At 35.9% G+C, this 15,384-nt stretch overlaps 3 protein-coding genes across 3 annotated transcripts; 2 read left to right on the top strand and 1 right to left on the bottom strand.

Moving 5' to 3' along the window:
• Positions 1–881: 881 nt before the first annotated feature.
• On the top strand, positions 882–2,066 carry LOC130732836 (protein FAR1-RELATED SEQUENCE 5-like). The gene has a single exon (XM_057584829.1). It carries the CDS (start codon positions 882–884, stop codon positions 2,064–2,066), a length of 1,185 nt encoding a protein of 394 aa, XP_057440812.1.
• A 125-nt stretch (positions 2,067–2,191) lies between these two features.
• LOC130732828 (protein FAR1-RELATED SEQUENCE 5-like) lies at positions 2,192–3,872 on the top strand. Its single transcript, XM_057584820.1, has 4 exons — positions 2,192–3,091; positions 3,267–3,371; positions 3,540–3,653; positions 3,753–3,872. Exons 1-4 carry the CDS (start codon positions 2,192–2,194, stop codon positions 3,870–3,872), a joined length of 1,239 nt encoding a protein of 412 aa, XP_057440803.1.
• A 1,129-nt stretch (positions 3,873–5,001) lies between these two features.
• LOC130732820 (uncharacterized) lies at positions 5,002–12,281 on the bottom strand. The gene is made up of 13 exons (XM_057584808.1): positions 12,137–12,281; positions 11,257–11,324; positions 8,644–9,267; positions 8,402–8,536; positions 7,832–8,298; positions 7,663–7,744; positions 7,489–7,551; positions 7,264–7,386; positions 7,047–7,184; positions 6,809–6,912; positions 6,623–6,713; positions 6,373–6,439; positions 5,002–5,162 (listed from the first exon to the last, which is right to left on the bottom strand). The coding sequence occupies exons 1-13, from the start codon at positions 12,279–12,281 to the stop codon at positions 5,002–5,004; spliced, it is 2,268 nt and encodes a 755-aa protein (XP_057440791.1).
• Positions 12,282–15,384: the final 3,103 nt, after the last annotated feature.

Raw genomic sequence — 15,384 nt, 5'->3', positions numbered from 1 at the left:
CAATCCAACCCGGCTCATTAATCTAACCCGTCGAGCTGACCCGCGGGTTGAAACCCAGCTCTATTTGAAGGTATTGTGAACATTAATATATATTCTAAATATGTACTCTGTGTATTTGACAATATTTATTTCTTTGAAAAAACAATATTTATCTTAAATTCATTCCAAAAAAAAAAATCTATCTTGCTTACGTTAAAAAAACAAAATAGATCTTTTTTTTTGTTTTAACTTCAATCTTCAATATACATATTTTTTAAAAAACCAATATTTATCTTTAAAAAAACAGTATTATTGGTGTGCATTACACGATCACCAACAACACTCTTTGTTCAGTCTCACTCCGCGGGAAAACGATGACCTTTCCCCCCTTTTCCCTCTGTCTCGTGCTCGTGCGCATCTCATGATCCAAGATTGTTTTTGCGTTTTTGTGCATCATATTGGAAGCAAAGCTTGAAGGTTTGATCCTCATCTGTTATTTATTATATTTATGGGGTGCTATGGTTGTATTGTAGTCACCCTAGTGGTTTGTGTACATAACTCTGAGCAGTACCTTCCCCAAATTTTCCTTATCTCTTGTTTATTTACAGGTATATTGTATTAATAGTGGGGGATTTGAAAACTTTTAATGTAAATTTGAAGCCTAATTTTACCCATCCCTGATGGATAGGGGCAACACCCAGTTTGTGAGCTGAACAAAAGCATGCAATTGAAATTGTTTTTTGCTTTCACATTCCTTCTTCACGTCTATTATATTTCCTCTTCTAATGCTAATACTAGTACAAGTCTGTTATTATATCTTTCATCTAACATTTTTCATATTTTTGCCCCTGATCAAAATTATATGGTTTTGTCCCTCTTGAAGTGTATGTAAAGCATTTGTGATGGAGCAAGACTTTGTGCCTAGGGTTGAACTGCCTCACTTACAGGATAATACAACCCAATATTGTGATCAATCAGCACAGGAAGGGTCCCCAACATTGGTTAGTCAAATTGATGACACTGACATTTGGGTTGGCATGTCATTTAAATCTGCAGAGTGTGTGAAAGCTCATTATCGTCAATATGCTATGAAGAAAGGATTCGGTATGAAGGTGAGAAACTCAAAGAAAGGAACTGATGGCCAAATTAAATACAATATGTTTGCATGTGTTTGGGAAGGAAATTATGTGTCGTCCCTGCCAAATGATTTGAAAACAAACCCAACAAGGAAAATTCAGTGTCCTGCAAAGATTTGTACATCGGTACACAAAGATGGGCTTTGGTACATTAACACATTTAATGATGACCATTGCCATGACTTGAGCCCCGGAAAATCTAGGATGTTCGAAGGTAATAGAAGAATAAGCATGCATGTTAAGCGGACTATTCAGATTAATGATGATGCAGGTGTTAGGTTCAATAAGAGCTTCCGCTCACTTGTTCAAGAAGCGGGAGGACATGAGAATTTGCCATTTGTTGAGCGAGACATCCGGAACTTTGTGCGACAGGAAAGGAAGAGACTTGGAAAGGATGGTGATGGCAAGGCACTACGTGAGTATTTCTCACGGATGCAACAACTGAATAGCAATTTCTTTTATGAAATTGACTTGGATGACGACTTCCATGTGAGAAATGTGTTTTGGGCTGATGCAAGAAGCAGGGCCTCGTATGAGTACTTTGGAGATGTTATCTCTTTTGACACCACTTATTTAACAAATAAGTATGACATGCCATTCGCCCCTTTTGTTGGTGTCAACCACCAAGGGCAATCTATTTTGCTAGGATGTGGTCTATTGTCTGCTGAAGACACAGAGTCATTTACATGGTTGTTTCGGTCATGGCTGAGTTGCATGTATGGAAAGTCTCCACAAGGTATTGTGACGGACCAATGTAAGGCAATGAAGAAAGCAATACAGTTAGTTTTCCCGGATGCTCGACATCGGTGGTGCTTGTGGCACATAATGAAGAAGATACCAGAAAAATTTAAAAGTTTTCTTGAATACAAAAGTATAAAGTGTGACATGAAAGAATGTGTTTATGAATCACTCACAGAGAGAGATTCGAAGATGCATGGAATGCTTTTGTAAAAAAATATGGCTTAGCCGATAATGAATGGCTATCTGGCCTCTATATGGAGCGGTCAAGATGGGTCCCTTGTTTTTTAAAGAAGCACTTTTGGGCTAGAATGTAAACCACACAAAGGAGTGAAAGTATGAATGCATTCTTCGATGGATATATAAACTCTCGTGCATCATTGCAACAATTTGTTAGACAGTATGATAATGCCCTCAAGGACAAAGCTGAAAAAGAATATGAGGCAGACTTTCGTTCTTTCCACACTGTTGTCCCTTGTGGATCAAATTCCTATATTGAGAGGCAATTTCAGCAGGAGTATACCCATTCTAAATTTAATGAAGTGCAAGCTGAATTTCGAGCAAAGATGAATTGTTATGTCTGTAGCATCACCATTGACTCGCCAATTTGCATATATGAAGTAATGGAAGAAATGCATGTGGTTGGGCGTCTAAAGGAAGGAGTCTTTCGAGTCGTCTTCAATCGTAATGACCATGACATCAAGTGCACATGCTTATTATTTCAATTTAGAGGAATAATATGTAGGCACTCACTTCAGGTACTTGCACAAGAAAGGGTCAAACAAGTACCTTCACGATATCTTTTGCCTAGGTGGAGCCAAAACATTCGACGGAATTATGCATACATCAAGTCAAGCTACCATGTTAAACAGCTGCAACCACAAACGCAAAGATTTGATGAATTGTGCAAGAAATTCTATAAGATTGCGGAGATTGCATGTGAGACAATTGATGCCACAGCACTTCTAGACAATACCATGCGTGGTATTCAAGATAAGGTGAAGGAGAAGGTGAAGGAAGCTGCTGCAAATACAAAAGGAAAAGGCCACCATCAAGGTGACGCAGCGAGACCAGTGCAAGCTAATTTAGGTGTGTCACTTTCAGCAGATCAAGTGAACATTCACAGTCCTATAACAAAGCCACGTAGGGGAAGACCGCCATCAAAGAGAAAAATGTCAACTACAGAACAAGTAATAAGGAAAAAGAGGACAAAGAATAATCAACAAGCAATAGTCACAGTAAGTGAAGCTTATATTCAAGCTATATTTTGAACAATTATAGCAGACTCATATCATCTGGTTACTTATGTCTAATGAGTGGTTACTAATATGAAATTGTGCAAATTTAAATATTTCTAAATATGCACACAAGGCCAATAATGATTGATTCTTGCCTCCTTTCTATGTTACACAGGATCACATTGTAGGAATGGCCAGTCAAGAATGCGAATCAAGCCTTCACATGGGACATAGAACAGATGACATTGATAGTGGAGGATTTGAACAACCTCATAGCGTGGTTTGTGTGCACAAAAAAAAAAATACATTTTCATTCGTGATTATTTGGTTAATGGCTTTGTTGTTTTTCAATGTGATAAGTTTAAACACTCATGTTGAAGATCAAAAGTAAGGTGAATAAGAAATTCATGTGTATATACATTTGACTCTTTTCTGGTGCATATAACAGTTGACAGGTGTAAATGGCAGCAGAAATGACGGCGTATATTTACAAAATTGTTCGGCTTCCGAACTGTCAGATGGTCATGCAACTAGCTTTTTATCATTACTAGAAGCTGATGAGGTTACAATATTACAAAACAAAAGAAAAAAAACTTAGTTAATATAGGACTATCAATATCGGGCCATTTTGTTTTACCTGACATTAAATGTGTTTCTACAGGGTCCTTCCTACAATTATTTAGACAGTCAGTCTACAGTGACCTCACATGCATCTCAGTTTCCTTACTTCATAGGTGTGGACGGTCATTTTGTTACAATTACTAATGTTACTAATGAATGATCATATTTCAAGTTATAGTTACTAATGTTACTAATGAATTGGTACTTGTCATGTAGGTCACGACCAAGCGTTGTGAACATGTTGTATCATGTACAGTATATTTTTTGGAACACCATGCTGCAATTACAAAGAAAGGATGGATGGTCGTTGTAAATTGTGGTCAAGTGACGTAATGCAATCAATCTCATATTTTGGGACAGAGTTAACCATGAACGACCGCGGTTTATATTGCAGAAGTTTTGTGTAGTACAAAAGTGCTGCATTTTTTGCTAATGACAGAATGAAAGGTGGCAGCTATATATATATATATATATATATATATATATATGATGCATATAAGAATAGATAGGAGTATATTTTGATAGAAATATATATATGATGCATATAAGAATAGATAGGAGTATATTTTGATAATGAAAAGAACAGAATTTTAGAAAACTCTTATGTATATGATAAGAACAGACTTCCGGAATGGGTCAGATGTGAATGTATGCGTTAGTAAATTGTTGACTCAAAGTAATCCTTTATCTGGGCAATATTACCAAGTAGTTCGTTCATGATATGTTAGTCACCATTAGAAGTATTATTTACATGCCATTATGATTCAAAATATCGAAAGTAGCATGTTCCTGTTAAATTGGCCAAATGTTGCACTGAACTAACCACTTGCATACACATGACTAACCATAAAGCACAAGGTTCATATTTATCCTTGTATCCTATTAAAATCACATCAGGGGGTGAAAAATCAGTTGAAAAGTTCATTAGAAGTATTATTTACATGCCATTGTGATTCAAAATATCGAAAGTAGCATGTTCCTGTTAAATTGGTCAAATACTGCACTGAACTAACCACTTGCATACACATGACTAACCATAAAGCACAAGGTCCATATTTATCCTTGTATCCTATTAAACTCACATCAGGGGGTGTAAAATCGGTTGAAAAGTTCATTAGAAGTATTATTTACATGCCATTTTGATTCAAAAATATCGAAAGTAGCATGTTCCTGTTAAATCGGCCAAATACTGCACTGAACTAACTACATGCATACACATGACTAACCATAAAGCACAATGTCAATGTTTATCCTTGTGTCCTATTAAAATCACATCAGGGGGTGTAAAATCAGTTGAAAAGTTCATTAGAAGTATTATTTACATGCCATTTTGATTCAAAATATCGAAAGTAGCATGTTCCTGTTAAATTGGCCAAATACTGCACTGAACTAACCACTTGCATACACATGACTAACCATAAAGCACAAGGTCCATATTTATCCTTGTATCCTATTAAAATCACATAGGGGGTGTAAAATCAGTTGAAAAGTTCATTACAAGTAGGGAATTGATATTCGTACCTCCTTTTTGAATTGGCACTCCATGTATTTTATAAAAAAAAACCCAAAATTGCCCCTTTGTTTTAACACCTGCTTTTTCCCGAGCCTTATAACTCGGAATAAAAATGAATAGCCAAAAACAAACCGAGATTTTAGTCAAGAAGCATCTAAGCTTAATGCAACTTGTTTTCTAATTTACTCAAGGAATTGATTATTGGAAAGTGAGGTGATAATCCTTTTTATGAGGGAACTGTGAAAAGGATAAGAAATGATGTGATGGAATCCTACATAGGAAGTGACTTATATGTGAAGTCATAAGGATACTGAAAAGTTAATCGGCGAAATCCAATTCCAACTGTTTTCTCAACTTGTTCACATCTCATTTTATTATAGCTTTCTTTTAGTTTTGCAACTTAGTTTAAAACCACCAACCAAAACACTCCTTGAATTCATTGCTTAAGTATTTTCACTAAAGAACGGCGTTGTATTTCCAATTCCCTGAGGACGATAAAAACCATTTACTATACTACGATTGAATTTTGAAAGGGATTTGAAAGTAGTTGTGGTAAAATCCTTTCAACCGTTTGTAACCCCCACAAAGCATGAGTGTTTGATTGCTTGCCACTATTGGAGTGTTCACCAATCAATTTTGTAAAAATTATGTTGCAATAGATAGATATCAACTAATTAATAATCATCGATACATAGTACATAGGTTGTAACGACAATACATATTGTTTGCCAATATTTGTAAGAGTAAGCAAAAGGTAGTGTTTGTCAACTATTACAAAGAAAGTACCATCATACATAGACATTTGAAATTGAGACAATTGAGATTGATGGGAAACAAGTACTAGTTCATCAAGTACAAAATTTGTGTTATGCCGGTGTTTCCATCATTGAAGGAGAAAGGATATGGAGAAAGGATGTATTCTTACACATCATAGTGACATAAGTGTAGTCACACTAACAAATAAAAACCAAGTAATATATACCACTATACAAAAAGATCAACAAATTTGTTGCAGTTAGTCCTATTCAAACATTAGACACGATCAAAGTAAACATCGCCAACATTATGTAATCCTGCATGAAGGATAAATAAGTACATGGTCAGTCGTTGTACATATATATACAATCCACAGTTCATCTAAAATTACCTGTTGAATTATCTGTCTTTATAAATCTAATGGAAGATGTGCATCTTCCAACACTTTGGTCCGATGACTATTCATGGGATGCAACACCCATTTACAAACAAATTCACGACGAATTTGATTGATGTCAACCTGAATATGCAATTATTACTTAATATATGTTTCAATGTAGAATAAAAGTAAGGCTTATAACTAAATTTGAATGTAGAATAAAAAAGGCTAATTATAAACAAAATAATAGTAATAACCTAACCTCAGAGTAATTTGGCATTGTCATACCACCCCATCTCGGGACACAGTCCCAAATATCCATGTATTTTAATACATAGATACCGCAATCATGTCTATAAGAGAACATATGTGTTAATTACTTTATGTATGTATTGAATCAACATATGACAACATAAGTACGTAAGTGTTGACACTTTAAAAAACTCACCCATTGTGCTGCTGATGCAAGTCATCATATAAAATTTGCAAAGTGAAGTTACGTTTATCCAACGTATTGTCCAGCATGCACAACAACTCCTCAAATCGACCCTTCTAATGAATATTAAGTTTTAACAAAAAAATTCAACGAAATTGGTATTCATCAGTAGCATTATAAATATTAAGCACATATAATCAGACCAAAATATCTTAATTAGATGATATATGAATTTTAGTAGTTGTCATACCAATGAATTAGTGAGCAACATCAAATCAGCACTTGAGTCATGGTGTTTTCCAAGTGAATCTAACACATATAAAACCTTGTGATTCTTGTCCACCACGTAGCAGAACCAATGGCCCTCAAATAATGCAGGTGCAAATATCTGCAATAGATAAACGACATCAACTTTACATTGCTCAATTTTTGTATATGCTTTGTTAAAAGTTATATTGGATACTTACCAAATTACAATGCATCAGACTATGCATTGCATTATTATCATGAGCAACTTCTGTAATGGTTCTCTTACTCCAAATTGGACGTAATCCAGATCGAATAAAACCCAACTCATTTTTCACCTTATCCTACCAACAAAAAATATACAATTAGTATCTACATAACATAACTTAAATGACAACATTTACTCTGAAGATTACTCACGACTAAGACATGGCTAAACATGTAACGGGTAACAGCTCCGTGTGTTCTACTTCATCACGCATGAAGACCTTGGCTGCTAGTAAGAAGATCTGACATTACATATGAAATAAAATAATTTGCATTATATTAGTAATGAACTAGTGGTTATTGGGGCCATCATACAAACATAGTTAACGTATGATTGTCAAGTTAATAATTACCATAGTGTTGACGCAATGTCTTGGTCTCATGCACAGCATGTCTTGAAGGCTAAGGTACTGACCAAACATATCAACAATGATCCTGCACATTGAGCATCACTAGCATGTAATTAACACATCGACCAACAAGAATGACGTGTAAGTCAAAAAAATTATATTTAGAACATACTCTGATCTTCCACCATCACTAGTTTTCTTACGAGTACAAAAGCTATACAATTTCTTCAAAAGTTTCTCTTTTGTACATGGAGGAGGATTCGGTCTTAATGGTTGAGGTGACCCATCATGGCATGCAGGCTCATCCTCATGAACTTCATCGGGGCATGTAGGCCCATCCTCATGACCTTCACTGGGGTATACAGGCTCCATGTCATGTCCTTCATCTTTAGTGGGAGTAGGCGTTGATTGCAAACCTATGAACTTTTTGATTATGTCCACCTCTTGCTGAAGTATCAATACCTTATGTTCAAGTTCGTTAAACTGTCCACTCAGTCGCTCATGTTTACTGTCCATATCCTCATTGTCACTAGTGAGACATTTCCAATGACAAAAACCCTCAATTGCTTCAGTCATCGCTTGCCTGAGGACCTCATGCTGATCAATCTCCTCTTTAGAGCAAACCAAGTCTTCAAGAACCTGGAATATCACCATTTGAAGAGTAAAATCATAAAATACCCATCAACAATATTCAAAGTTTCCAAAACATGTAACTAATTATAGGACTTTTTAGGGATATTACAGGATTCTTTTCAAAAGCTGTTGCAATAGTTGTGCTCCCCATATTAAGTTTTTGCCACTGTAAAAAGCGTGGAAATGAAACGCTTGTTGGTTGCTGATCTTTTTTCCGTAGACACACATGCACCAACGCCCATATCTGTAACATTGACGATGAGTTGTAGATAAAATTGGCCAATTGAACAAAATAACAAATTATGTTGTTGGTGTATTACACAAAACAACATAAACACAAGATTGATATACCTGTAACACAGCTGCGCAACCTATAATAGTAACTTGGTCAGAATTCATACCCTCACTAACAGACCTTGCTGATCGAGTTAAGCTGGCAGATAAGGAATCATATATAGCAGCACCCCAATTGTACTGGTCAAGAGCATCTAGGTTATCTAACATACTTAACAAAGCACCATTCACAGGGGATGTTGTCTTTGGGAAATAGAATACAGAAAAGGCAAGAAATAAATATAGCCTACAAAAATCATCAACTTGTTCATCACGCTGAAACAGTTTTAGTTGTTCAACTATGGTGGGGATGGTTATATCTTTTCCTTCAAACAAGGATCTTGTATGACTTTCTTCTGGGTCATGCATCAATACTCGTTCACCAACTATACGCAACCCCAGAGCAAAATATACATGTAGAAGAGTAAATTTAACCAGACGACTTCCTACTCTAAAACCTTTGAGGTGCTCATCCCACCGATACAACAATTCAAGTAGCAAAGGGCAAGATAGTTCTAATGTTTCTCCCATTTGGATGGTCCATCTAAATGGGGTGGACTGAATTCGAGCCTTTTGTGCTGCAGTGAGATGACTATTAACTTCAACCAATAAATTAGTTCTACACTTATGCCTCAATTGAACCTGCGAAAAAAATATGTCCAAACCATAAAGGCCTTATTGTTAGTGCTTAGTAATATATCAACTCAACTTGATAATCACTTTTACGTTATAATGTTACGTAATGCATCGCCCAAAAACCTACACATTAATTAATAATATAGTATCCGAACCATGTCAATGTAAGATCAAGTTTTGATCTAGTAGTACAACTCTATGTTTTGATGATTACAAGTTAACCTTTTGATATGAACAATTGTGGTACTCTAACGTGTTTTTCTGAGTGTGCTATTTACAGGCTCTGACCTCAACTCAATCTCACACAAATCAGAAGCACTGTGTATAAAGAGCAACCCAAGCAACGCTTTCGCATTCACCATGTTCAGTATGAACAGTGGAAAAGCTTCAGAAGTTCTGAAGTTATACAAACTCTGATGTGGACTCAGTCACTAGAAGTTCTGAAGATCCAGAAAGTCTGATAACCAAGAAACACTGAAGGTTCAGATGTTCTGATGGTGTAGAAGACTCTGAAGATCCAGAAGCTGAATAGTGGAAACTCTGATGTCCAGAAGCAAGATACTCTGAAGACCATGTTCTTCCCTCTGAGTTCAGAATCAGAAGAAACAATGGTCAGAGGATCTGGGCTTTCCCTCTGACTCTGATCAACCGGCTTCACAAGTTCCAATATGAAGCATTCCCCTGATCAGAAGTCTCCTAGGTTTAAAGGTCAAGTCGCTATCCAAGTACAAAAGCAACTGTACCTTCCTGACGACCTACCTAACAGTCTCAGACACAGCAGAAGCTGGATTTTCCAGAACTGCCCTCCAACGGTAGCATTTTCCATGCAACGCTCAACCCTAATCCTTGGAGTATATAAAGAGGCTGAAGACTGAAAGAAACGGCTAGAAGCATTCACATACGCGCAAGACAAACTTAAATTCTTCTAAGCTTTCTTTCATCTGAAATTCATTGAGTTTACTATTAGCTTTTTAGAAGCAAATCTCTTGTAAACAATTCTTTGATAAACAGTTTGTTTAGTTCCTTTAGGAGATCAAGGCTGATCGGATCCTAGAGAAGACTAAGAGAGTGAATCTTAGTGTGAGCTAAGTCAGTGTAATTGTTAGTCACTTGTAGGTTTCAAGTGCAGTTGTAACTCTTACCTGATTAGTGGATTGCCTTCATTCTAAGAAGGAAGAAATCACCTTAACGGGTGGACTGGAGTAGCTTGAGTGATTTATCAAGTGAACCAGGATAAAATCCTTGTGTGCTTTTCTATCTCTTATCTTTAGCACTTAAGTTCTCGAAAGATTTGTCAAAATCTTTAAGGTGGAAGTTTTATACTGAAAACGTTATTCAAACCCCCCCTTTCTACCGTTTTTCATACCTTCAGTCAATGCCTAGAGAATCCATTTTTAAACATGAATATCAAACCAGAAACTTAAAATCTCATAAAGAACATGCTTGATGAACATCAAATTGAAGGAAAAATATTTAAGTATAGGTGTTTCCCAACTCTTAAACGGTAAGACACCACTCACTCCATAGTTAATATTCTTGAAGAAATTGCTTAGTTTTACTAAATTAATTCATTTAAGAGATTAAAATAATAATGTTTTATACCTTGTATTGATTTCACCCAACCAACCAGCTAGCTAAAATCAAATGTTATATTTCCTTTGACTCTTTGTCCAATACATATCGTTTTGAATTATAGTATAAATTAGAATATATGTATTAGAGGAGGTGAGAAATTAACTACAAATATAAGTTTTCCTATCCATGAAAGTTATAGTCACTAGTCAGCATGCCCCAACAATTTCTATTTAAGTGGAGTGTATTTTGGTTTACAAAAACATAAGTAATTGAACATAGTTAACATAGTATCAACACTAATAAATATTATTATCAGCTCATTAATAAAACCAAGAACATAAAAAAAACATTTTAAGATTTGTTTTAGATTAACAACAACAGTATTAGCAATTATTGTCTAGCCAGTTTTTAAATAGTTACCATGTTCTTCCTTGTATCCTTTGCTCTTATATGGTTGTGAGCCGCAGAGTTAATTAATTCTTTGTAACCTGTAAAAATAAAATGAAAGATTAATATTATGACTTACATTGTAAACCACATGGGTGAAGTCAGCAGATTTGTAAGCGATCAACAGAAGACAAAAGGTAAGTGAAAATAGATAAAAAGACAAGATCAACAATTTGGAAAGAAAAGAGAAGAAACATAGCCAATAAATTTGAAATTTAAATTTTAAAAAAGAAAGAAATGCAGAATTTGGCAAGGGAGGTGGTTTGAGTGGGGGCATTTTTCCTAAATGGTGACATGCCCTGAATTTGACACTACTGTCAACTAAATTAAACTTGTAATATAAGTTCACTATTAACGGAATAAATTTTTTTGGTGTAGACGATATATTAATAGAATATATATAAATATATAATGTAAAATAGCCCCACGCACAATTGGTAGGATTTTTACTACCCCTCTCAGCCGAGATTCTAATACTAAAAGACCAACTGAAACAAAAAGAAAAAAATGTATCAGCTTCAACATAAATATTGAGTTTGTGAGCACCTTGCAATGAACCTTGCTACATCCTCTAATGTTAGGGTATGCCATAGATGAGGAGAAACTTATAGCCTCTCCTCTCATTCTCCAACTAAAAACACTTTATCTTTCTTCGGCACTTGTCTTAATGGACTCAATGCAATATCAGGTGTTGAGATACTGTCGGCTCCATATGCTCTAGTATCTGGAGGGTGGTTAAGTTTGGCTCTATGGGCACAATTAGCTATCTAATGTTTGGTTCCAAGGTTGAATCATAGGTAGCATTAAACCTGCCACATAACAACATAAGCTCAAAAATAGCAATATATACTACCTTGGTCAATCCCATAACCAAGTATGCTTTCATGACAACACCAATCAGTAATCACCAATGCTTTGAAGGATTGGCTTCCAAGGAAATACAAGAATAGAGTAACCAACAACTTAATAGGCACTATGCTAGTAATCAACACTGTCATTATTGACCTTGGTGAATCAGATAAGAATCAGAGATGAATTTTAACCTTTGACCACTGGAAAAAAACAATGGGGCCACATTTACTATCTACACGGGTAATCTTACGGTACCTAAGTTAGTCATTGTGTAAGAAAAGTTTCAGATCATCAATTTTAACCTTTTGTTAACTTTAGAACTGCACACCATGCACTTATTTTGAAACAGCAGGGGATTCAAATCTGTTTCACACAGATGCAGCTACGCTTAGCATATACCACTGATTTATAAACCCAAAAGAGTGATATATTAATTTATTTTTCTCTAATTCCTATCTTCTATTACTCCCATCATTACATCATGATCATTGAACAATAATAAGACTCAAAAATATCATATATATCAAATAATTATTCAGCAAGAAACCCAAAATCACAGTACATTCAGCATCAAGAAATGAAAATCAGAGGAAAAATGGGAGCAGCAGGGGACCTTGGAAATGATATCATCAGCAAGAGCAAAATGAGTGAGACAGTGCTTGCAGTTGTTTGATCAAGAATAGTCTTTCCATGTTTCCCTTTACAGACGAATCTGTCAAGTTTAGGAAAATTCCTTTCAGAAAATCACCACCCAACAAGAATTGAAAATGTAAACAAAATTGAAAACATAAAAGAATCAATCAAGCATTGGCAATCGAACTGGTAGAGTGAGTGAAACATCAGTACCAAATTGAGAAAACGAGATTGATGGAAATCGTTACCGAGAGAGATTCAAAAAGGGGCTGGTTGAGTGACCGTCAGAACCAGTGGCGGAGGAGAGGAAGCCGGTGTGAGCGAGGCGTAGGGAGGGATTCGCGAGAGAGAAGAAAAGGAAGCCAGAGGAGGAGGAGGAAGCATAACCCAGGCGAAGAAGTGAGCCTTCGCGCGAGTGGTGGAGGGGCAGCGAGTGGTGGAGGGGCGCGAGCGGTGGAGGGGCGCCGGCGAGTGGCGGGCGGAGAAGAGGAACTGGCGAACAGAGATCGCGAGAGAGAGGAGAACGGTGAAAATTGGAATCCCTAATTTAGGGATTTTCACTTTCATATCCCGCTCAAAATCCCCAAAATTCTAACCTTTCTCCAAATTATACATTCAGTCCCTCAAATATTGCAATTCATTTTCCGGCCCCTCCCCTCAGAAGCTGACTCAGCACACTTGGCCACATGTGAACGGTGTTTGGGGTGTTTTTACTATTCCTATGTCTATGAATCATTATTGATGTGAATAATGTTAAATTTTGGACGTTATTCTAACAGAAGGATCTGATTTCACACGTCAAAAAATTTAAGGACCAATCATTTTAAACACCAGGGGACCCAAATTACACTAGCATGATAAATGAGAGATTAAAAAATGTAACTAAGCCTATATTATATATATGGTTCTTGTTTTACTAGCTCTTTTTTTTTTATCGGAAAATTAAGAACAGACAGACAAAGAGAAGAACTAGGGGACAGTCAGAGAATCTTTTAGCAGAAGAATCTTTAGCTCGGGAGAAGGGGAAACAATAGTCTGGACACCAACTGGGGGAAAGTGCATCACGTCTAGCAAGTCAATCAGCCAAAGAATTACCATCACGATGAATCCAGGACACCTGGGCCCTCCAATCCCTATTAACCTATAACTTTAAGAGTATATTAACAAATGTAATATTGTAATTTTCTTGCTTCTCATTTTACAAAAATATATACTTAGTTGAATGATTTCACTTGTTAAGTATTTACTAGTCTTTTGTATGTTTAATTAATGTTTTCTATAATATAATAACAATTATATTTTTATTTTTTTAATTAAAAAATAAAATTACTGAAAGTCATATCTTAGTTAACTAAATTGTGAGTAATGAGTATGAGTATGGATATATAAGTATCCAGAAGATATGTGGACGAACATTTAAGTTGTTTGTGATGCAAGTATGAGAATGAGTTCAAGCAATTTTTTAAAAATGCGGGTTTGAAAATGGGTACTATGATACCTACCTCGTGAATACCTTTACCATTGTCATCCCTAGGTACATGTACTAATTCTGATTTAAGAGAAAATCAATTCCACTTGATAAAAATCAATTCCAACCAGCTGATGTGATGTTTGATTCACTAGTAAACCAGTATGAGTTCTACATAATCAATTCTATTTGCCACACCAAATAGTAGCTTCTACATTAAACACAACCGATCCTGAGATTTTACAACTGAATTTCATAATTAGACCCCATGAAACTCACTTTTTTTCTATAAAGGTATCCAAATACAAGTCACACAAATTTAACTCACACATACCCAAGTTTAGTGCTGCTTCTGCGTGCGGTTGCTTCTTCTGTCCAGGACCTAGATCTGCTAGGGTGTTCTTTCTTAGCGCTTCAACCATACATGTTTTGTTGCCCATTGGTCTTCCCCTTCTAACCGTTGGGTGAAGCTCAATACATATGGCAGTTGCTTGTTCGACATGCACGACACTTGGATTTTCAATTATGCTTCTAGCTGAGGTGGCTGCAATTAAAAAAGGGTTGCAGCTTGCTGGCAGCGAGGTTACAGAAGAGTGCAATGTGAGTCAGAGTGCTCTAGTGTGACTAATATCCTACAGAGATGGATCGAGGCATTGCTCGTAATTTAATGTGGAGGTAGCATCAGTTCTTTATCTCCTTAACCTTGATTGGGGGGGTCTCCCTCCACCATGTCCCTCGAGGTATCAATGTGGTGGCGGACAAGCTTACTAGTTTTTCTCAGAATCAGCATAGACATCACTTAGTGTGGGAGACTCTTTCCCCTATTGTGTTTTCTATTTTTACTTCTGATATGCGTGTTGGTATCCCCACAACCGACATTCATAAGACTAATTCCTTGAGGCTCTGAGATCACGTTAAGTGAGTAGGCATCTCCCAACAAATGTTTTGTTTACTTTGAACCATATTTATATTGTACCTAAAAAATCATATTTATTTAAATGATTACTAGAAATTCTATGATTCAATTTTTTTATAAATAAAGAAGTGTCATATAATAAATATATAAACATACAATTAAATAAATAAGTAAACATGAATAATATGATTTATGTTTAAATAAAATTATTAAAAAAATTGGTGAACCACTC

This window comes from Lotus japonicus, chromosome 1, assembly GCF_012489685.1.
Source record: "Lotus japonicus ecotype B-129 chromosome 1, LjGifu_v1.2".
Classification (NCBI taxonomy): domain Eukaryota; kingdom Viridiplantae; phylum Streptophyta; class Magnoliopsida; order Fabales; family Fabaceae; genus Lotus; species Lotus japonicus.
This window is presented reverse-complemented; position numbering and strand designations above follow the sequence as displayed.